Here is a 22,675-nt window from a genome sequence, read left to right as displayed (position 1 = left end):
AACCCAAATAAAAAATGCTTATCCAACTGATTTAAGCACTAATATAGAACAGAGATTATGCAAATTAAGCAAAACAAATAAAGAAAACACGGACTATTTTGTATCACATCCACCTTACAGAAAAAATGCCATAACATACTCATTTTTTCAAAATTAATTCCTCAAACATCCACCAAAATGTTTTAATCCCATATTGTCTACAGTTTAACGTATACAACATTTAGGCTAATTTTCGTTGATATTTACGGTTAATTTATTTTTGCACACAATTTCATTTAGAATAAGAATTGCTTACGACTTTAATTTTAATAACCAGAATAGGTTGAAGTTTTTAGAAATTGATATTCTTGACATTAGTACGAAAATTATAGGTACATCAGTATCTAGGAAAATTCCCCTTAAATTTATATGTAGAAGCTAGTTATGTCAAACCAAACTAAGATGTAGTTATAGTTGATGAACTAAATGTAATTAATTCAATAGAAGTACAAAATAAAAAATAAAAATAAAATCAGGATAATCAAGTAACATAAAATATTACGTCCATATGGCTGCTCGCCGGGGAATTGTTTCCATAAAACAATCAGGGGTAAAATAGACTTCAAGAAAGAAAAAGCTGATAGACGATTTTAATGGTTTGCAAACAGTTTTTTACTGCGACTCTTTCTAGGGTTAAAAGCCTATCTTTTTGGTGGGAGTTTATAAGACAAATTATTCTACACAATAGAGATTAATAATGATGTTTCTCAAACTGCTTTATACAAAAATTCATCTTTAAAACTAGTACTCGGTAGTGGTTCCTTCTTTGGTCTAAAAGAAATTCCACACCACCTCTAAAATGAGGTCGTAATTTCGAATTCACCGAACCTCAAACAATTATATGATAAGGAATATAATCTTATTTGCAAGAGTGTAAACTTCTCACGTGCATTGTTTTGAGTTCGTCGGTGTCACTTTTTCAATGGCTTCAATAAGATCGCGGCGTAGAGGTTAAGACTCGACCACTAGAGAATCCTCAGAATTACAACGCGAGTGAAATGCTTTCTTCAGTTGGGTCGAGAGGTGAAAACCCGACTACTTTTTTTCTTGAGCAAGTGAGATATATTATATACCATGACATGGGGATGGGCGAGGAAGCGGATTCATGGCTCACGAAGGGCGAGCAGCACTCGTGGGTGAGCCAGCACTGCACGGATTGATTTAAACGTAAAACAGAGATGTGACATTCCCGAGAAAAAAAAAAAAAAATCTCCAGCGATTAGCCATATTTTTTGTATTTACCCGTCAACATGTACATGCCATACAAGGATTTATTTATCCGTAAATCGGATATGTGATCACGAGTTTGCGAAATGCATTTCAATCCATCCAAAGGGACGACATTTAAAAACACAGCGAGTATTTGGCAGCATGTACACACACACACGACCATAACTCAATAATTACATATCCCAAAATAAATTTATAAATAAAAACCCGAATTACAAAAGCACCGCCACGATGCACCACCGTCAAAACAGGAAGTATCCTAACTAATATGTAATTCAATAGATAAAAAATGAGAACAAAATTTCCAGACGGTGAACCAGTATAATGCACCACCGTCAAAACTGGAAGTACCCTAGCTATGTGGTACCGGTAATTTATATAAATAAAAACAAGAAACGAATTTCTATCGGACTTTCTTCTTGCCAACTTTCTTATGGCCCTTCTTTTTAATCTTCAAGCCCCCAGATGAAAGCAAAGTGGAGGCACTCTTACCTTCAAGCTTCCGAGTCATCCTCACAACACTGGCCATGCCTTTCTTTGCAGTCTCGCGGTGCTCTGATCTACGGCTCATCATCTTCCGATCGAGTGGCCAAAACGCATACGGCTCGAGCTTGTCTTTCCTCGTCATGTCTCCACTCGCCTTCTTATTAACGTATTCGCCTCCGGTGTAGGCCCACCCAGCCTTTTCCGTTTTCTGGCGCTTCTGACTCTTCTTCGAGCTCTTGGAGACTTGACTCGCTGTTTTGCTTCTTGTGTCATCATCAGAATCGTCTGACATGTCTCTCTGCACCTTTAATTCTCCGTCTTCGGTGATTATCAAGCGCCCTTCGGCGTCAAACTCGGGCTCCTCCTCCGATGCTTGTTTGCGTTTTAGGTTCCCTGATTTTAGAGCCGACCTTGTTTTTTGTCGATCTAGCAGGTCAAGTGGCTCGTCTTCATCTACTTGGTTGAAGAAGTGTCCAGGCGTGTTCTTACCCTTTCTTGTCTTGGGTCTGATGAATTGGTATCGGGTATAGTATTATTAGGTCCGCAAGGGTTCAAGAGAGCAGAAACGATGAAACGGCAGTAAATAATAGAATCGACACTCACCGCAATGTCGAAGCCTTTGACTTGAGACGTGACGCAGTCCGGGCATCCATGTAATCTTCGTCACTGTTCTCTGTTTCTTCATCCCCAGACTGCGAAAATATTTTTGAATGGTTCCAACGACTTAACCTGAAAAGAGATCAAGATGAGTGAATTACATGCTTCAAGAATTGGATCTTTCTTAGCTTATTATATACGCAAACTCAAGATAGCAGAAACCACGAACAAGGAATCCAGCCAGAGGATTATTTGCCATAGCTCTGGAGAAAAGTTGGTATGCAAAATGACATGAAATACCTTGATGTGGTTGCTCTTGAGACTTGAGATTTAGCTTCATCGAGTTTTCTCTCCTTCCTTTCATTCACCTGCATTTCGCCGATAACAACATATATCTCTTGACAAAATCCTAAGGAATAATGTCGTATGAATCATGTCAAGCATTAGGGTATTGAAACAAACCTTTTTTATGTTGTTAAGGAGTTTCATGTGAGTTTCAGGCATCACCGCCCTAACAGCATCAAGACCACATTTCTTTATAAGCATTTCGAGTAAAACCCTAATCTGCAAATGTTCAAGTTCAAAAAAATTATAAATTTCCCGGAAGACAAATGTAAATACTAGTACATTCAAGCACCATATCTGTCATTGCAAAAAATTACTGCTTAATATATTAACCTTAGATTTAAATAGTGATTTGGTGTCTTGCCACATCAGCAGGCCTTCAACCATGCTTCCCAGGTGTAACTGAAGTCCCTCGGCCTTTGATTTGGCTACTAGCACCTTCAGTAAACCTAAATTAGCCTGCAGTACGAATGAAGAAAAATATTCATGTACAAAGAGAAAAAAAAAAAAAACAGAGCTAACTAATGATTTGAGATATAGATCCAAGAAGAAGACAGGACACACTTTTATTATTTCTTTGTTATTTCGGCGTAGGAGTAGAAATGAGGATGGAAGCAAATTCCAGGCAGATGAAAGAAGATCAGAGAACTCATAAGCCAAACGAGCCACGCCTTTCACTGCAGCACTTATCATGTGAGGAGTTTCACCAGCCAGACCTCCTGCCACCTGTAACCATCGAATTTCTACAAGTTATATGACCAGCATGGCATCATTTTCACAAATACGATTTCGTAACTAGATTTGATAACATTACCATGGTAAAATAATGACGCAAATTCTCTGTTTTCCCTCCTTTCTCTTCGTCTCCATAAGCATGACCAATTTCAACAAGAATATCATAAGCTCTGTTTCTTGTTTTTCTGTTTGTCTGCACAAGGTATTGTGTAATTTTCGTAACAACGTCGCAGTGGTATAAAAACAAGCAGAAGTAATCAGCATCATAAAAATAACTCAATACATGATGGTAGGAATACCTCCTTAAGTGCAAGTATTATTTCTGTCAAGAAGGAACTTGTAATGTTGTCCTGCTTGATATCAATATTGGCCTATAAAGAGAACATGTCCAGAGTTATGAAGTTGACTGCCAAAATTTACAATCACCAGCTGGTTCCGTAAATCTTGAATTAATATCATTAAATACCAGGTATTAATTACCTTCAAAACAGAAACTATGAGAAAGTGCAGACAATCAAGTCTATGTCGTTTTGCAGAAAATTGGCATGACGGCAGTACTTCTATCATTAGTTCAAGCAACTCCGAAAGCTGATTATGTAATATCTCAGGCTGGGTTGAGAAAAACAGATCACCATACTGAAAAGGAAGAATTAATTGGTGCAACAATGTCAATGGGTTAGAAGCACATGAGTTGACAACAATGAAGTATCGATATGCTAACAAATTTAACCATCTTTCAAGATAAAAACAAAGACCGTGGCTTAGTCTCTTCACATACAATGCATGAAACCTCTACTTTCGAATGAATACACGTGATCAATGAACACGGAAAAATAATCTACCACGGTATGAATGTACTCAATGAAGCATCAATGCAAATAAGAGTAACAGTATGCAACCAAAAAGCTTATTAATACCTTAAGAATAAGTGATAGCACTTTGTAAGCCTTTTTTTGTATTGAACCTTCATCATCCTGAAAGAAAAAAATTAAGTTAGTGGTGCTTCTCATACAAAAACAACAAACTGAAGAACAAGACGATCTAGAATACTTCGAACCTGTAATGCAGGCTTTATTGCTGTATACAGAACCTTAATCTCTTCGGAACTCAAGCCAGGCAAAAATGAAATAGCTAAATCAAGTAGGTGTGCCCTGAGATTAAGATGCATATATCAGATCACTTGCCCAAGGTAAAATATTTAATTATTGCTTAATGCATGTCTAAGAAATTTATTATAACTATATTTCAAACAAAAACAGAGTCAATATCTACCAAGTTGAAAATGAAATATTTTCCCAGATGACAAATTAAATAACATATAAAAATAATAGAAACCTCATAACTGAAGGTGAACTTTCGCTTGATGGTTCATCGATTGACATAGCAGATTTTTTTGAATTTCTTGCTTCCCCAGCCTCTTTAGTCACCATTAGAAGCTTGCTCATGGTGTTCATAAATAACCTCGATACAACTTTTTTCTCCGATATTGAAGCAAGCTCACCTATTGCGGACTGTGAATAAATTTGCAGAATTAGCTAAAGTGTAATAATATAATGATAAAACTATTACAAACAATCAGGCCTTAACCTCAAGTTTATTTTCCAAACAAGTGTAAAGTGCCAACCAAATATTTTCTTGATTAATAGTACATCCGGTCACAGCCCATTCTACAAATCAAGATTCATCAAGCATTTTTTGTTGGTCGGGGAAAAGATATGCACAGAGGAAACACCACTAAGATATACAGGTTTGATTACACATTTCACCAGCCACATGAAAAGACTAAATACATATACAAAAAATAGGCTTAGAGTGGAGATTTAATACGCAAACACGATTATTTTATATCAAACATCGTATCAATTTAACCGGTATTGTAAAAGCAATATAGGATAGTGGTCTGTAATAAAATAAAATATAGTGAGAAATCAACTGCACATTTTGCTAACAAGAAAAGGATAAAAAAGGGAGATTAAGCAACAAGCTAAGAATACAAAACAGGAATTAGCTGGATACCTGCACGGAGCCTCCATCGTCTTTAATAGATGACAGAAAAAGCTTTGACAAAGCAGGCAAGAGCACACGAGCAGACTTACTCAATGCACTCAAGTTTTCTTTCGCAACCTGTGGGGTATAATAAGCCATAACTCGTTCTCGCGATACACTTATTTCAGTATTATCCAAATCAGATATATCATTCTTTTTTTCCAGAATTTTTTTATTCTGCTGAACAAGAATCTGCAAACTGGAGCATATTATTCCACGGAAATCCTCTTCATTAAGGCCACTACACAAATCTTTCTCAAGATCCTTCAAACTTTCAGCAACATCTAAAGGGAAGTTGCAAAACGAAGTCAACAACGACCACAACGAGTACACTAGCCCATCCACACCCCTAGAAGAATGAACCCGTCCTTGTAGCTCAAGCTGCTCAAAATGAAAACACTCCCTCCAATTATAAACGAGAAACAAGCGTTTTAGTTTTATAAGTACATCAAAGAGTTCACACCTTTTTAGATCTATTCTTCATCTGTCGTATCATATCCAAAATTTCTACAAAAAAGCTCATATGGGCACCAATGGTATACTGCTTCAGAATTGGAAAGAGCCACGTGTTCACCTCTGATAGGTCTTCAGCGTCCAAATTTAAAGGCAGAAGACCCATGAAAGTTTGAGGTCCCATAGCAACAAGAGCATATCCAAGGCACTCATGCAGCTGCATTGTTGTGAAGATGTTATGCTACCAGAATTACATAGAATACTACAAACTAATGTAGATATTACATAGAACTCATGCCAAGAAAGAGTTTAGCATAAAACAAAAATACGTATAAAATTAACTGAGATAATAGTAGGTGCAGCTTTATATAATATTCACACAAGTTCTTTCAAGGAATTATACTCCGCAATAATCAATGTCCAATTAAGAATGATAGAAAAATGTCCAAGCATTTCAAAATATCGAGTTAAACGTAAGAGCTATACCAACTACATCACTCTCCCTCTTCTATTTTTATTTACATGTGAGCATTTGCATAAAAATACTCTACATTGTTGGTTTCAATAAGTATTAGATAGCCTAACAAAGCGAAAAATACCCAGTGGGAAAATATCAGATAAAGATGTTTTACCGAAACATAAATATATAACAAGGAAAATTCAGCTTTGTCGCATAGCTTATTCAAACCATAATTATTAAAACAATAAATATACCTGTTTCCTGAAAGGAAAATCTTCATCTGGCAGCGTCTGCATATCTGCCAAGCTCTTCAAGGTTGCTCTCATCAGATAAGAAGAATTGACCCCTGCATGAAAGTGCATTTCTCTTAGTAAGAGCATAGATAATTATCAACGATATCTTAATTCACTAAATGGTATACTAAAAATGAATTGCAAGCCCACAAACAACAGAAGTATCAAGTGAAGCAAATTATACCTAGTTTATCAAACATTGAAGAAACGACTTGAAATGATAGGTCCAAAACAGCAGTGTAGTTGTAACCCAATAAGCTCTCTATAGTCGCGCAAATTTTTTCAATCATCGTCGGCCCAGACTTCCTGCCCTCGGTACTTAAGTTATTTTTTTTTATTTCATCAACTCCTTGTTTTATCATGGTATCATCAATACAAGAGTGAATCAAGCTCTTGAATGTGCTTACAGCGGAATGCATAGCCTCTTCGTGGTCGGATGCCAATATATCTGCCAAAAAACATAGCTCATAAACAGATTTATGCATTGCAACTAAGAGCTATATAGTTAAAGGGGAAGAACCAAAAGAAGGGGAACATAACAGACCTCTTAGGGCATTGAACACTACAGGTAGTTTGACCACGCAGAGTTGTCTATTGAGGTGATAAACTTTGAGCATTCCAGCATCAAGCAAGCGGGCAGTGAATGTCAAGGCATCCACAGACGTCTCAACGGTGGAGGCAGAAACAGCCAGCGAGCACAGAATATCCAGCAACGCTTCAGCAGAAACATCATCACCAGGTTTAATACAGAGCAAAAGCAAACTATCCGTGACACGCCTTGTCACAATGGGTTGATGCAAGTCGATGAGTGTTATGTAGTGTTTTAGAACAATGGTTGTATGGTTCTGAGACATCAGAGGAAGACACTCTTTCAAAGCATCCAAAATGTGCAGGACTTCCTGAGCCCCTTTGGGACCTTCATCGCTGTTTCCCTTCGAACCCCCGGCAAGCAAAAGAAACCTTTTGAATAAATTAGTCAGCCCTTCACTCGCAAGTGACACTAAAGATGTCTTCTGAAACTTTTGCATCACGTTACGCAGAGACAAATGTGCTTGCCTTCTCACCTGTGTTTACAATTCATTAGAATAATTCCAGGTTGGAGAACTACATTAAACTTCGCAATTGGACCAGATGAATATAACAAGATCAATTGGCATGTAAGTAAGGTGCGAAAAATACATTCAAATTATTAGAAAACAAAATCACAGTTGTGTAAGGGACTTTAAATTATCGAACAATTCCGTAACGATACAATCAGTATATGCAGGAAAGCGTCATTCGGTCCCAATACATTTCAAGTTACCTTAGGACGAGAATCGGTGACGAAACCTAACAAAATTCCGTACAGCTGGCAGACCTCCGACCAGCTCCTCGCGTCTCGGACGGTCATGAGGTACGAAGCACACTTCACTCCGGAAACAGCTGCGCCGACAGCTGTAGACGCCGGCGACTGGAGGACGCGGACGACGAGCGCCGACGCCGAGTCAGCTTTCTTCCTGAGCACGGCGGCGGAGACTCTCGGGAGGAGGAGGGAGAGAAGCGTGACGAGCGCCTCCACCGCGTGGCTCGGCGGCTCCGGCTCCGATAGAACACGCTCGAGCGACGACCAGGTTGCGCCTAAGAAGGCGACGGGGCTGGCCCCCACGCCCTGATCCTTCAGCTCCTGCGACATAGCGCCGACGACAGTGCAAAGGCACTGGTCCTCCTCGCGTGCCGAATCGCCGAAGCGAGCGAGGATCGAGTCGCCGAAGTCTCCAACGGCGACGGCGCCGCCGTCTAGTTCGATACCTTCCATGGCGTTCTTAGAGTTGCAGAGAAACCCTAGCTCGCTTGTCTAGGGTTTAGGACGAGAAGGGGCTGTGTTTTTCTTTTCTTTTTTTATTAATTAAATTCTCTCAAATCAATATTTTTCGTCTTGCGCTCGTTCTATACTGTCACGTGACTCACGTCTAGTTTCCTCTGATCGACAAGTTTAACTTTTTGGGCCAGAATAAAAGTTTATTATATATGAATTAAAAAAGAAACTACGATTTGGGCAAAAAAAAAAAGCACTTGGATTGGATTTAGTTTGGGTGATAAAAAAAAAAGAGAGAATATCAAATTACCAGATTATAGGTTATAATCTCAAGCTTGTCATTCTTAGGCTGAGGATATCTTGTTCTTTATTTGCGTTTTATATTAGAGTCTTATTTACATTTTTTATTAGTCAAGCTTTCGTATTTCCCTTAAAAGATAATTCCTTTATAGAGTCGCCGACGATAATATTTACAAAAAAAATAATTTAAATTTATTCAGCAAATTTTAAGTATAATATCATCGTCATCATCCAAACATTATACATTTATTGTCAGCGTATTTCGATTTGAAAAACAGCAAGTCGGATAAGTTAAAGTACTCTTTGTATAGTGTGCGTATCTTTAGTACTACAAAATAACTCTATCTAATGTGGTTATTCTCATGACATAACCTAAAACGTTTAGTAGTAAGTTGGAAGACCTTTTCCCTCAAATTACATTACATCTTCATGTGATTGTATGCTTTCATCAATGGTTGGGTGCATTGTAGGCTCATGATAATAGTTGATGGAACTTTCCTAAAGTCGCATTCCACTTGCCTTTAAAGTCAGCGACTCAGAGATAATAATGAGTTGTATGAGTTATTCGTCACTAGAGTAAGCAAATCCTTGGAGAGATACATGATATTGCTATTTGTTATAGCCTCATTTTTCATACAAAGAAAAACAAATTCCTGAAACATGACACATAGACATCATGAGGATGTAATTCCCAAACACGAGGTCAAGCAATGGTGTAGAATATCTAACCATTAGAATCAACACGCAACACAATCAATGCGGTAATAAAACATGAAATAAGAAGACATCAGGATTTGTTTACGAGATTCGACGTTTATGAGCCTAATCCCCACGAACTCCTCAGAGGGAAGTTCGATTTGCACGAATGAAAACTCTTCTTCTTCTTCTTCTTCTTCGTTACAATTTCTCCGAGAGACCTTCAAAGATCAATTACCAATCTTCAATTACAACAAAGACACACAGAGAATCGATACAACTGAGAATATTCCTCTCTCTCTTTTTCACTTTGTTTTTCTTTTCTCTCAATACAAAAACTGAAGTTGTTTATGAACAAAACAGAACAAACGTCTCCATAAAACTCTTGTCTGCCTCTACGCCGATATCGATCTCCATCTCCAGTCATTGTTTGTAGACACGTGTACGTCAAGCGAGCATAAGTGAGGAGTACGTAGGCCACGTAAAATGGAGCTGATCCAAAAAATGGCATACCCAAAAAACGTGTCCAAACCTTGGCCCCACCATGCGAGCCCAAATACATGGTCCATGCTCAGCATGAAGGTCGGAAATTGGACCAACCCCAACGCGGGTGGTCAGACCCTCGGGGTGCCCTGGTCTTGGGCGAAGGGGGCCCGACTTCGTGCCAGGGTCCAAACTTGAAAGACTAAGGGTTCAATTTTGGATTAAGCCTTGATGCTCTGAAACTTTTGTTGCCTTATAGTATCGGAGTGTCATTTTTTCCAAGAAATCGAATGATGCTATAAGACTTTCCATCACATACATTTTTTTTCAACATAAAAACACTAAATATAGTTTCTTAATTTTGTAAAAAATGAGAAACAATTACACTTTCAATTTTCCTAATAACCCAAAATTGGAATAAAATATATTTAAGCTATAAAAGACAAATAAGTCTTCACAATTGGTATAGATCTAAAGATACACCCCCTCAAGCACATCACTTTCCAGCACTCCAACTTGCTACTATACTATATAGTATATATATATTTAATAACTGGAAATTAACGACATACATATGTATGTATATATCATATGTAATTAGGTACTTTTTCATAGAGATAGTACTCACTGATATATAGATAAAGATGCTTTCTTTTTTGTAGTAAATATATATATTTGAGTTCAAGGTTGTCTGCCGCGAGAGTCGTCGAGGCGATTGACCATGTAGAGCGCGTTGCTGGTGACCCTGGCGACGTTGGTGATCCTGCGGTGGACGTCGGACTTGAAGTGGCCGGAGACGCCTTGGAAGCCGTCGAGGCAGGTGTCCTCGTTGGTGAGGGCGGCGCTGACCCACGTCTCGGCGTTGCTCATCTGCCACCGGAACGTCTCGCCCCTCAGCTGCCGGATCTCCGCCAGCGCCTTCCCCAGCTCCTCCACCGTGTCCGACATCTGCTCCACGCAGTCCCCCAAAGCCGTCCTCTGCCTCCTCCCGCCGCCGCCGGACCCCGCCGCCGCCGCCGCCGCCGCCGACAGGAACCGCGACGCCCGCCCCGCCGCCGCCAGGCTCACATTCACCGCCGCCACCGCCACGTCCCGCGCCGTCCGCGCCGGCGCCGAGTACGGCGCCAGCGTCCGCACGCACAGATCCGGGTAGTTGGCGTGCACGCACGACGTTCGCACGAGGTCCGACGCCGGCGTGGCGGAGCGCGGCGAGCGGTGGCGGTGGGCGGTGGCTGCGCTGCTGCAGAGGAGGGGGAGGAGGATGATGAGAGAGAGTGTTTGAGGAGACATTGTTTTTTTTTTAAGGAAAAGAGTGAGAGTGAGAGTGTGCTATAATTGTACAAGCGTAGTGTAGAGTAGAGCGCAAAGAAGTGTGATAGGTTTGGGCTGATTTTTATAGAGAGGGTTTTATTAATTAGTTCTTTAGGTCCCACGTACATGTTCGGAATCTCGTAATCTTACAATTAGACAGAGATATCGGTATCTCTGCTTTTCTTTTTATGTTGTCATTATATTTAAGACTTGTCTTCATTGATTGAACCATAAAATAAATCGAGCATTTGATAAATTTAATAATGTATGAGCTTTTTATTATTGATCTCTTGTCTTCTTCGATGGTTTTTTTTTTTTAACTAATAATGCAAAAAATTTATTTTTCATGAAAAGTAGTAATTTTGAAAAATATAATATTCTCAGCTTATGTTAAAAAATCGTTAAGTTTGATATCATGCATGTCAATCTATGTTATGTATTTAGCTATTAGGGGTTTGAACTTTGAATTATAGAATAAGGTTTCTTAGTTATGGAACAAAGTTATTTAAATTTGTATTATTATTAAGAATTTAGAATTTTAGTTAAACAATCAATATTTAATTATGTTATACTGGAATTGGTGTTAGATTTTCTTAAGAAATATGGATCTAATTTAGCGGCATGGCTCTTATGGTCAATGAGATAACATAAAGACATTAATGAGATGGCATTTACTATTAGTCCCAAAAGGTGATGCGCTACCATTTTATCCCTGTTACTATAAATTTTTCTTTTCTGTAATTGATTTTCTAGTACCAGCATAGCCATGAAGAATTTCGCCAGCTGAATTGAACTCACATGGACCGTCATCATAATACAATAGTTACTATGATAAAGACAGTTGTACGCGAATTTAAAGCTTGTTTACCTGAAAAAGAGATTGTTGTTAATAACAAGATATTGATGCGATCGAAAAATGTAGTTCTATCAATTGGGTCGGGCTGCCCGTGATTTAACGCTCCGACCTGGGTTAAACCTGAGGGTCCTAATTTTTACGTCCGGCCTGGCTCGATCTTTCAAAAAAAGAGTTTGGGTTGGGTCCGGATCCGAGCCTCTTTTGAGCTTGAAAGAAAAGGACGGGGCCGGCCTGACACTGTCCGACCTGTTGACACCTTTAGAAAGACCTACAACTAAAATATAAAGTGAATCCATCGACGCAACGTTTAAAAAAAAAAAAAAAAAAAAAAAAAAAAAAAAAAAGAAGAAGAAGAAGGATCCGTTTGAAAGAATTTGAACAAAAACAATAGTATGAAAATTTTCATTGCTTGCATTTATCAATATAAGAAAAAGAATAGCTTATTCTTGTTTCTATTTGTAAGAACACCTCTGATGCAAGTACTACTGGAGGCTAAGATTTCGATAAAGACAATCTTGACTCAAATTAATATGAGAATTTGGTGTCCATATCCATTTTATATTTTAATAATAAATAAATTAAAAGTAAATTATATATACTTAAATGTATTTTTTTGATCGAATATATTGAAATGTATTTTTTTTTTTTAAAGTATTGAAATGTATTTGAGAATGGTATTGTAAGGGGTCATGTATAAAGGTGTCAAAAAAGTCAGACCGGTCGGCCCGACCCTTCTTCTTCAAGCCCAAAGGAGGCCCAAGCCCGAATCCGACCCAAACCTTTTTATTGGAGGGCCGGACCGAGCCTAATGAATATGACCTTAGGCCCAAACCAGGACTAAGTCCTTAACCCTCGGGGCAGAGGGCCAGATTCGACTCGGGCCTGAAAATGGCCTAAGTTTGCCCTAAAAAAACCTGAATTATAATCATGAAAAAAAAATAAAAAATTCATAAAAATCCAATTTTAATCAAAACAACAAATGTATTAGTAAAAAAAACATTAATTTTGTTAATATAAAATCAAATTTATGTTTAAAAAGTATTTTTTTGAACATAAAAACATAAATTTGAAACAAAAATAAATAATTATTTTATTTAAAAAAGGTTCGACCCGAATTGAGCCTAATTAAGATCCGGACCGGGGCCGAGTTTTTCCAGAGTTTGCCCGGCTCCAATCATTGCAAGAAACACATCCACCCAAGGCATGGAATACGAAGAGAAGAGTGTAATTAGAAGGGATAATTATAATGTAATTAGAAGGGAGCATGCTCCTCATGTTTTTCAAATTCTATAAATAGATGACTTTTCTATAAAAAAAAATAAAAAATAGGGACCCTTTTTTATCACGAAAAAAGAATAGCATCGAAGCTGTGCTCGGATGTCGACGACATGACTTCGACGCTAGGAAAAGAAGGCATGGATTGCGATGCAAGGCTAATGGTTGTGATACCCGTGCTCGCGAGCCTAGTAGGCGTTTATGCATGTGTTGATGGGTAGGGCCCATAGGTGGCACCAAATTCGTGGTCGCATTGCGGGTTGAGATGTCGAGGGAAGAGGCCTGAGTGCTAGTCGTGTCACGAGGATCTGATATGGATCAAAGGGTAAAAAGTTGCACGCGAGATGTAAGGCTCAATGTGGCACACAGGCTTGATGCAAAATATCATGGTGCAAGGGTTTGCCGCTAGCGTCTTAATGAGGCAACATATGTAAGGCACGATGATGGATAGGTGGGGAGTTCATCGTGAGGCTCTCTTCGTGTCAAGGACAAGGCTGGTCGAGCCAACAGATCGTGAAGGTACATGGCTTGCCGTGGAGAGCGCGAGGATAGAACGTGCCGTGACCTTCTTACCTTGATTAAGGCTGTATGACTTGACTATCCTTGCGGGGCATGAGACCGAGGTCTCATCCATTAGTGATAAGATCGAGCTTGATTCTTTGCCCTCGAGGCATTTAATGTGATTTGTTTGTCATGTTCTAGTCTTGTCTTTTTCCTTTTTTTTTTTCTTTCCAAATACGGGTAATAGTTTTCCTTAATGGAAGAAAGACTAAGATACAAGGCTTGAAACTAAAAGACTGTCGTGGACACGGTGTAGAGGCATCTGCGAAAAAGACAAGGTAGAGGGAGTTATTCGAAAATCTACCCTTGGCCACAAAGTCCGTAAAAATAATCGTCCCATTCCAATGTCTTTTTTTTTTTTTTTTTTTTATAATCCCATTCCAATGTCATACATCAAATATTATTACTACAAAAGTATTATTTTATTTAACCCAATAAATTAATTTCATTATTCTTAAATTTTGAGAGGGGGTACATGTTCCCTCTAACTTTTAGTATGAGTTTGTTGGCCTTAAAATACGTTCTTCCTAATCCCTGATGAAAATGTAAGCTTAAAAAGTTGTAGAAAAAAAAAATTAAAACCATACAAATTTATATCTCCAAATACTTGCATTTGATTTTCGAATTTTTTTTTTCTTTTGGTGAGGAATTTGATGACACTATCTTCAGTACTTTTGGTGTGTGAGGGTGTGAATTTAATGACAAAATGTTTTTGTTATTAAGGTTTAAAGAATTACTTTGTAATTTATACTTAAATGTTTAACATAACTCATTGTATCTCATAGTGAATGTAAAGAAAAATAGTAAAAAAAAAAAAAAAAAAAACAATAAATAAAATTTACATTTAATGCTCTCTCACCAGATCGATTCAATAATGGCAGAGAGAAGTAAATAATGCTCGAAGCAGTTAGCAGACAGCCGGATATGTGTTAAGAGCCCAAGACTGATTGGCTTATATATATATATATATATATATATATATATATATATATATATATATATATATATATTTCCCTTCCTTTTTCTTTGGTGTCATTAATTCGATCTTCTACACATGTCTGGGAAAAAAAGGCAGGACCATTCCGATTCAAACAATGGGCCCATTGGAGCTATATACACGTAATATTATTGAAGCACACAAAAACAGGTTGGGTGCTGGTATTTCATTTATTTATTTTATTCAGAATTGTTTAAAAAAACAAAAATTAATTGTACTATTGTTTGTGTGTTGCATGAATAATATGCTTATCAGCCATGCCTGCCAATGGGAATGGAGATTCGTGGTTTTGCTGAAGCAAAAGCATGTGACATATCCAGTGAAGTGAGAGGACTCCAATTCACGGCCAGCCATAGAAATCGAGATATATATAATTGACAACAATAATGTTTGTGGGAACCATTGTTTGAAATTGACTTTTGCTACCTCAAAGAGGAAATACGCTCGTGACTTGTGATCAAGGCCAACTTGCCGCTATACAGTTCGGTCCATTTACTGTAATTTTAAACGGTACCTCTTTCTTTTAATGCTTTGGTATTTTTGTTTTAGATTAATTGAGAATAAGGATGATTTGTGTATATAAAATTTTGGACCTGCGTTCTAAGATTTCCACATCTCTCCATCTTTAGATCCGTATACAACTTCATGCTCAACTCGATATTCTTTTGTCCTGTAATGAAATTAATAATATGTATTTGTTTCTTGTGCTGGCATTCTTTTATAGCTCTTGTTAAGAAAAAGGTTAAGCAATATGACAAAGAAATCCTAAAATAGTATAATTGTAGTGAGTAACCATGCTATTTATGTCATCGCTCAAATAGTCATTTTTATGTATTTACAAACGTAAATCTTAGATAAATAGTCACCTCGATATATTAGATCGCGTCATTATTTACGGCTATTTACCTTAGATTTACCAAACGTTGGCTATTTAACAATGTCAAACATTTAAATTAGCTATTTTCTAATTTACTAATAAATTAAGTTAAGTTACAAACAAAAATCATACATGTCAAGATTTACTATAATAAGCGCACACATGTTAAGATTCACTATAAGAAAGAACATTTTTAAGCACAATTTCTAATTTTAAAATTTTAAAATCGTGTCCAAAAATCATATGATCGAAACTTTGGGTGCGACTCGAGTCATGTCCATATCGACACCCACAAAAGTTGTCTTATTTATTTGTATTTTTAGATTCATTATCTCCTTGATTTAATAATTTAATTGATTAATTATTTAAAAATATCATAATTAAAGAGTCTCCGAAGAGATAATGTATACAAACTATATACAAGTCAAACTAACAACAAAGGTCATGCAAAATACATGTCTGAAACTAAGATGAAGGTATTTCATAAAAAAAAAAAAACTAAGATGAAGGTATGTAAAATAAATTTGATTTTAGAAAATGCGCAATGATACAAAATGATATGAACCATGCCAACAATTGGGACATATCCTATGATTCAAAAAGTCTCAAATATCATCTTCTAGAATTAGATTTGCGAGGGAGAAAACCACGACCCATATCTTATACGAAAGCAAGAATCTTGGTAGGGAGATGCCAAAAATGTCATTGAAAGTCCTTTTGATAAATCGGTCTTTGGCATCATGAAAACATTCTGATAAGTTCGAAAAGGTTCTTGAAGAATTCAAGATAACACACTCTTAATTTTCTTAATCCATCATATATTCCTATCACAATTAGCAAAAACACTCTATTGATAGTATTGGAAATGCTTTAAAATGAGCAAAAACACTCAATTCTAAAACGACACTAAATGGACTCCTGTGTAAGACTGAGATTCAACACAAATAACTTTAGCCTTCAATACTTTGATTATGAAACTTCTGATATAAAAACACGCCAAATACACAAATCAACACAATAATTGAGTGTAAAGTACTCCAAATTCCTCCAACTAATTTTCGTTGATGATTAAACTACTCAAAAGCTAGTGAACAACCACATTTATTACTTAAAAATGGTCCACAAACTCTAAACGTTTAACCATTTTGTCTTGAACTTTTTTTTAACAACGTTTAACCTTTTTGTCTTGAACTTTTTTTTTAACAATTTCATCCCTTAATTATTTTTATTTTGATTATTTCATCATTCTTTACCATTTACACAATATATAACTATTCTTTATTGTTTTTTCTAACTCTGATGTCTCTCTTCCAAGGTGTTTATTTCATTTTCCCATAATTTTATATATATATATATATATATATATATATATTTTTTTTTTTTTTTTTATATTTCTGATATTCATGTCAACAAATCTATAAGTTATCAACATTTATGTCAACGAATTCTGAATTTATTGACATACATATATACATTTATTTTAATTATATTTCTGGTTGATTTGAAAATAATCTTGAAATTTACTAATATTTGGGTCCAATCCCGTACAAATTAACCAAAGTTCATGACTCAATAGATGCATTACATGTTAAAATTGTTATATATGAGTTGTATTTCATTTTGTTGCATTACTCCGAGTGATTCTCGTTGAAGTGGCAGAAGTGCACTTTTGGGCCAATTTTGATCGTCTTTCTTTACAAATTAACCAAAGTTTACGACCCAATAGTTTAGCAAATATTGATATTATTGTCTGCAACCCAATAGCTTAGACTTTTTTTTCTTTCTTTTATTTACATCTGAATCAACATTTTGTTGCAAAAATCAGACTCTGATCTTTGATGTTTTATCATTACATAGCATTGTCATTTAGCTTCAATGGGTTATTGCCTGGCTAATTATTAGAGTTAGATCAGAAGAAGTTATACTGTTCTTTGAGTTTCAATGTCATTTTAACATTTTAGAAGAAGGAAAATCTCACATTGTCGGGATCATGAACGAAGGGAGGTGCAACTGATGAGGGGCTAAATATATTTTGCCCTTTATTATTATTTTTAATTTTTGTTACATTTTTACTTTAAAAATTTACAAATTAGTTCCCTTTGAACTTCTTTTTCGCATATTAGTCTCCCCTAAGTTACATTCATAACTTATCCCTGAGCGGGATATTGATTTTTTTTTTTTTTTTATATAGAAAACTTACATAGACTAATCTATTTGAAACGTTGGTGTTGCAATCTAACCAATGTTTCAATTAAGTTTTAATGTAGCCACAAATGATGACGTGATTTTATTCGTCATTTAACAAAGTAGTACATTAACATTTATTAAAATCGGCTGAACATAAATATGTAGCCAATGTTTTGATCGCATCCAAATAATGCAACTTTAATATACGTTAACTTGAGTTATTCCATAATATTTTCTTTCTTTTTTTGTAGACCAATTAGTTGCGATATCAAGTTTTTTTTAGTTAATTTCAGTTAATTTTCGTTTATTTGGTTTCTATTATTTATTTTACATAAAGGCATTTATGATATTTTCTAATCGTTTATTTATGTAAATGGTTAAATTATAAAATTTAACAAACATTGACTATGTTTTAAAAACTATATTTGAAATTGGTTACGTTGCTAGATTACCGTTTTTTTATAAACTTGCTTTGTTCATCTCTTCTATGGGGGACAACTATATCGTACAACATTTTCTACTTCTATGCTTTTTTTTTTTTTTTGCTTTACTTTTTCAGCAAATACAGCACTTAATTTATTTTGACGGAAACTGGCAGAGGACAACAGAAGAAGGATGAAATAATTAGGAGAAAAATAGTAAAATGATGAAATTGTTAAAATAAATTAATTGAAGGATAAAATGGGGTAAATATATAAAGTTTGGGGACTATTGATGCTAGTTTGCTCTTCATATTCAAGTGCATAGAGACCTCACATAATTTTGTAAAAAATTCGGTATATATTTCGAATCTACCATTCGTAATCCGCATCTTAACTATATATTCCCAGCATCTCCACTCTTTCTTCTGACCACAAACCTCAAAGCTGTCCGATCCAACGGCTCAGATTGTCCCAATCAATCTCTCTCCTCTCCCGTTATATTCCTCTTCTACTCAACACCGAACAAATTCATACCAAACTCCACTCTCTCGTGTCACCACGCAAAAATAAAATAGAAAAAAAGGATTTTCTTTTTTCTGAGAACCAAAGAGACTGAGAGAGAGAGAGAGAGAGATGAACGTCTTGGAATCTCCGGTTGAAGCTCTCGCCTTCAACTACGTGAGCTTCGGATTCTTCACGCTCGTCAACAATCTATGGACCTGGATCGCCTTCATCACCGCAGCCGTGAGCTTCTGGCGGATCAGAGTCGCCGGCGCCGGGGAATTTCGGACAGAAGTTTCTCTTCCAATAGACGACCGTTCCTCGCCGGCGCCGGAGGATGAGAAGCCCTCGCCGATTCCGTCTCTGCCTGAGATGGCTTCGGTCCCCACTCATTTCGTTGAGGAAATGGCGGCGACGAGAGGTTCGAGGAAATTCGTGCTTCACTACGACCACGACAGTGACGGTGACGACGAGATGACGGCGATGGGGGAGTGTGACGGGGGTGGAAAGTTGACGGTGACGGAGGAAGAGCAGTCGGAGTGGTTCGCGGCCTGGGATAGAGCGCTGATGACGAGACGGGGAGAGAGTGTGACCGCCGGCTGGTACCGTTACCAGGACTTGACGGAGCTTAACGGAAGTGTGGTCAGATTATGGGACGATGCTTTTAGCAATAGAAAAATACGTTTGCCAAAACGCAGCGTTTTGTGGTAGTTGTAGAACGTGAAACACAAACGTGCTTTAAACATGAAAGTAGTATGGTGTGTTTATTTAATTATTTAGTTTTTTTTTAGGTGATTTTACTCAAATCACTAGAATTGTACATATATTTTATTGTATGCTTTAACATTTTTTTTTTAATTTTTTTTTTTAGTATTTGTCTCTTTTTTCAATCGGTGTATGTCGGTGTATGATAAAGACTCAAAACAATTTGACAAGTTGTCAGTTATGTCATAAATCACATTGGAAAAATAACACATATATACCTTATGTTTTAATGAAATATCAAATTTAACCTTTGATTTTCAAAAATATCGAGTTCATACCATTTGTTTAACTAAAATAACAAAATTATACCCTGAAATTGATAACACTGTCACAAATTTCTCTTTCATTGATATTAACTCTTATATAAGAAAAACCGAATCAAATCCAAATCAGTACCCTAACTTTCAAATTCTCAATTTTGAAATAAAAATAACCTTAAATTGAAATTAAATAATAAAATTAATATCTCTTCAGAGATGACTTGATTCTGTGTTCGAATTGAACCTCTGAATCATGGATTCTCTGTTCGAATTTGTGATTTTGATGATTATTAACTGTCGATTTTTACTCATTTGCCTCTTTCCGTGTTCTTCACGATTAAGAGACTATTGTTTACTTTTTAATTTTTAAATAAATTACATATATGACGCAAATTAATAAAGATAATTGGTGTTTACATATAAATATTATAGTCAACGTCAATGAAAATTCAAGAAAAAGAAGATTCATGGCACTGTTATCTATTTCAGGGTATAATTTCATCATTTTAATTAAACAAAAGATATGAACTCGACATTTTTTAAAACCAAAAGTTAAATTCGACATTTCACTAAATTAAACACAAAGTATGTATGTGTCATTTTCCCATCACAATTTGCTTTTAATTTTGCAAAAACAACTTTCAATTGTAGAGTGATACATGTTGAGGTGTGGAGCCTAATCGATCGGCTTGACGACCGAAGATCTTACGACGATGATTCGCGGATCGACCTGAAGACTTTAAGTTGTCAATTATATCGTAAAAGTTATTAGTCGAGAGTATTTTGAAATTTTCAAGCCTGTCTGTTAACCTCAATGATCCCTTATAAATAGTCTGAAAGTCGATTGTGTTTGTAAAGGGCAAAAGAGTTGCGAACACATTTTTTTTTCTTCTCAATTATGGGTATTAATGAGAATATGCAACGGCAAAATGGATATACCTTTCGCATTGAAAATGAATTACTATAAATTTGTGTGCGTTATTGTTCTTCGTAATTTTGTGTGTTTCGTTTTTTGATTTAGGTCGGATTTGGGAATCAAAATCCTAACAATACAAGTCTCTCGCACTTCAGTGTTTCTAAATAAACAAATAACTAAAACTCTTGTTTAACTATACATTTTATTTTATTTTGGATTAAAATATCCATAAATTAATGAAAAAAAAGAATTAAGAATTCAATTTGTTATATATGAAGAGAAAGAGAGAGACTCATGGAAAAAATGCTGAAGAAAAGGCAAATTTGGGTTTAGCTTCTTTTGAAAGAATAGTAGACACATATCTTGGTCCTCAACAAGTGCATTACATAAGTGGCCTGAGTCTGACTCACTGTGTTGAAGTCAAGCTTAGACGTGTTGCCCAGACATGCATGCATCTGCATATACACTTTATTTTACCACACGTACTGTTTTTGAGAAATGAATACGTTTTTTTTTTTTTTTTTTTTTTTTTTTTTCTGTAGAAAGGCTACAAATTAAGTTGAAGCCATCCGCTTTAAATTTTTTTTTTTTCATTGGCTCGAATCCGCGGTTATAAGTAAGATACGTTTAATATGGTATACAAATGAAATTTTTCTCATTTTTAAGAAAAAAGAAATCGTGCAAGGTTTTTGAGAACGGCTCTAAGTCCAAACTAGTTAGCCTCCTATGAGACGCATAACGACCTCATTTTCGCACATGATCGGTCCCGATGGCTTTGTTTGAGCTCATGGGCAGAGTCCAAACAATTCGGGCCACAATACTGATTTCAAGACTCAATCTATTATTTTGAAAAAGTGGAAAAAGTGATGCACGAGTATATATAGTCAAGACCCTTGTTCATTAAGTATGAAATAGTTATTGTTGAGACTAGTGTTGGATTGACTTTTTTAGGTGATTTCGGGCTCAATTGCTTTTGCCCGAGTTTCTACGATTAAAATGCGAATAAATCTCATCGAGCCGGGTTCACGCCTGATGTCTAAGACAATCTAAGTATATGGTTGATCTTTACTTTTTAAGCTAGAGACGTTGTGCTTGTTGCTTGCTTGACACATGTTCAAGTTGGTTATTATTTAAAATAATTGCGAATCACATGTTAACACATGATTTTGGGATAACTCTTAAAAGCGTTCGCGGTTCAACCCAAGACCATGCTTAGAGGTCGCACGTAGCTAATTCATAGATCTCTTCTCGTCTAGTTATTCAGACTTCATGGAGAAGATATTCTTCAATTTAGGGCGTAGAGCGTGCACCGCTTTGGTCCTCGCGCCTTGTCAGACAGAGGTCCCAACGGGTGGGACCTCGGCATGGGATTTGATCCCGTGCCTCTTTGGACTAAATGTTCCACTAGAGTGGGACCTTGGTGCGGAGAATTCCTTGAGAGTCTTGCCCGAGCGAGACCTCCGTCGGGGCTTGGTCTCTGGGCCTCGTCGGGCAGTCCCACACTCGTCTGCTAGAGGTCTCGCATTGACGGAACCTTTGCGCGACGCCTTCTAAGGTTGAGATCCCACATTGTCGATACTCAACCCATGGACATGGGTTCTTGACTTGATTGGTGGGCTTGAGTCATATCTTTTCATTGTTTTTTCAGTAGGAAAGTTACTTTTTTTCCAGTGGGAAAATAATTTATAACACGAGACACAATAAATGAAAAGTAACTATTTGATTTTTGTGTGACAGTTTAAAAGTTTAGGGTTTTGCATCGCATTATGCGGACCGTTTGATTTGGTGA

At 36.6% G+C, this 22,675-nt stretch overlaps 3 protein-coding genes across 3 annotated transcripts; 1 reads left to right on the top strand and 2 right to left on the bottom strand.

Moving 5' to 3' along the window:
* Positions 1–1,426: 1,426 nt before the first annotated feature.
* Positions 1,427–8,574, bottom strand: LOC149400118 (ARM repeat superfamily protein). The gene is made up of 18 exons (XM_089611397.1): positions 7,988–8,574; positions 7,229–7,748; positions 6,869–7,132; positions 6,646–6,737; positions 5,942–6,148; positions 5,449–5,859; positions 4,768–4,943; positions 4,490–4,583; positions 4,350–4,406; positions 3,913–4,068; positions 3,732–3,803; positions 3,512–3,625; positions 3,262–3,423; positions 3,031–3,156; positions 2,815–2,916; positions 2,653–2,720; positions 2,359–2,484; positions 1,427–2,261 (listed from the first exon to the last, which is right to left on the bottom strand). Exons 1-18 carry the CDS (start codon positions 8,477–8,479, stop codon positions 1,673–1,675), a joined length of 3,828 nt encoding a protein of 1,275 aa, XP_089467523.1. The 5' UTR covers positions 8,480–8,574; the 3' UTR covers positions 1,427–1,672.
* Positions 8,575–10,297: 1,723 nt separating this feature from the next.
* LOC149400117 (Plant invertase/pectin methylesterase inhibitor superfamily protein) lies at positions 10,298–11,405 on the bottom strand. Its single transcript, XM_089613217.1, has one exon. It carries the CDS (start codon positions 11,246–11,248, stop codon positions 10,640–10,642), a length of 609 nt encoding a protein of 202 aa, XP_089469343.1. The 5' UTR covers positions 11,249–11,405; the 3' UTR covers positions 10,298–10,639.
* A 7,450-nt stretch (positions 11,406–18,855) lies between these two features.
* LOC149400116 (uncharacterized) lies at positions 18,856–19,798 on the top strand. Its single transcript, XM_089613218.1, has one exon. It carries the CDS (start codon positions 19,078–19,080, stop codon positions 19,654–19,656), a length of 579 nt encoding a protein of 192 aa, XP_089469344.1. The 5' UTR covers positions 18,856–19,077; the 3' UTR covers positions 19,657–19,798.
* The last annotated feature ends 2,877 nt before the right edge of the window (positions 19,799–22,675 follow it).

This window comes from Urtica dioica, chromosome 4, assembly GCF_054948205.1.
Source record: "Urtica dioica subsp. dioica isolate 48M chromosome 4, U.dioica_male_clone48M_v1_H2, whole genome shotgun sequence".
Taxonomy (NCBI): domain Eukaryota; kingdom Viridiplantae; phylum Streptophyta; class Magnoliopsida; order Rosales; family Urticaceae; genus Urtica; species Urtica dioica.
This window is presented reverse-complemented; position numbering and strand designations above follow the sequence as displayed.

Coding starts and splice junctions, on each gene's coding strand:
- LOC149400116 (XM_089613218.1), top strand. CDS start 19,078: ATGAACGTCTTGGAATCTCCGGTTGAAGCTCTCGCCTTCAACTACGTG.
- LOC149400117 (XM_089613217.1), bottom strand. CDS start 11,248: ATGTCTCCTCAAACACTCTCTCTCATCATCCTCCTCCCCCTCCTCTGC.
- LOC149400118 (XM_089611397.1), bottom strand. CDS start 8,479: ATGGAAGGTATCGAACTAGACGGCGGCGCCGTCGCCGTTGGAGACTTC. Junction 7,749..7,987: donor TCACCGATTCTCGTCCTAAG/GTAACTTGAAAT, acceptor TTGTAAACACAG/GTGAGAAGGCAAGCACATTT. Junction 5,860..5,941: donor TGAAGAATAGATCTAAAAAG/GTGTGAACTCTT, acceptor CATTTTGAGCAG/CTTGAGCTACAAGGACGGGT.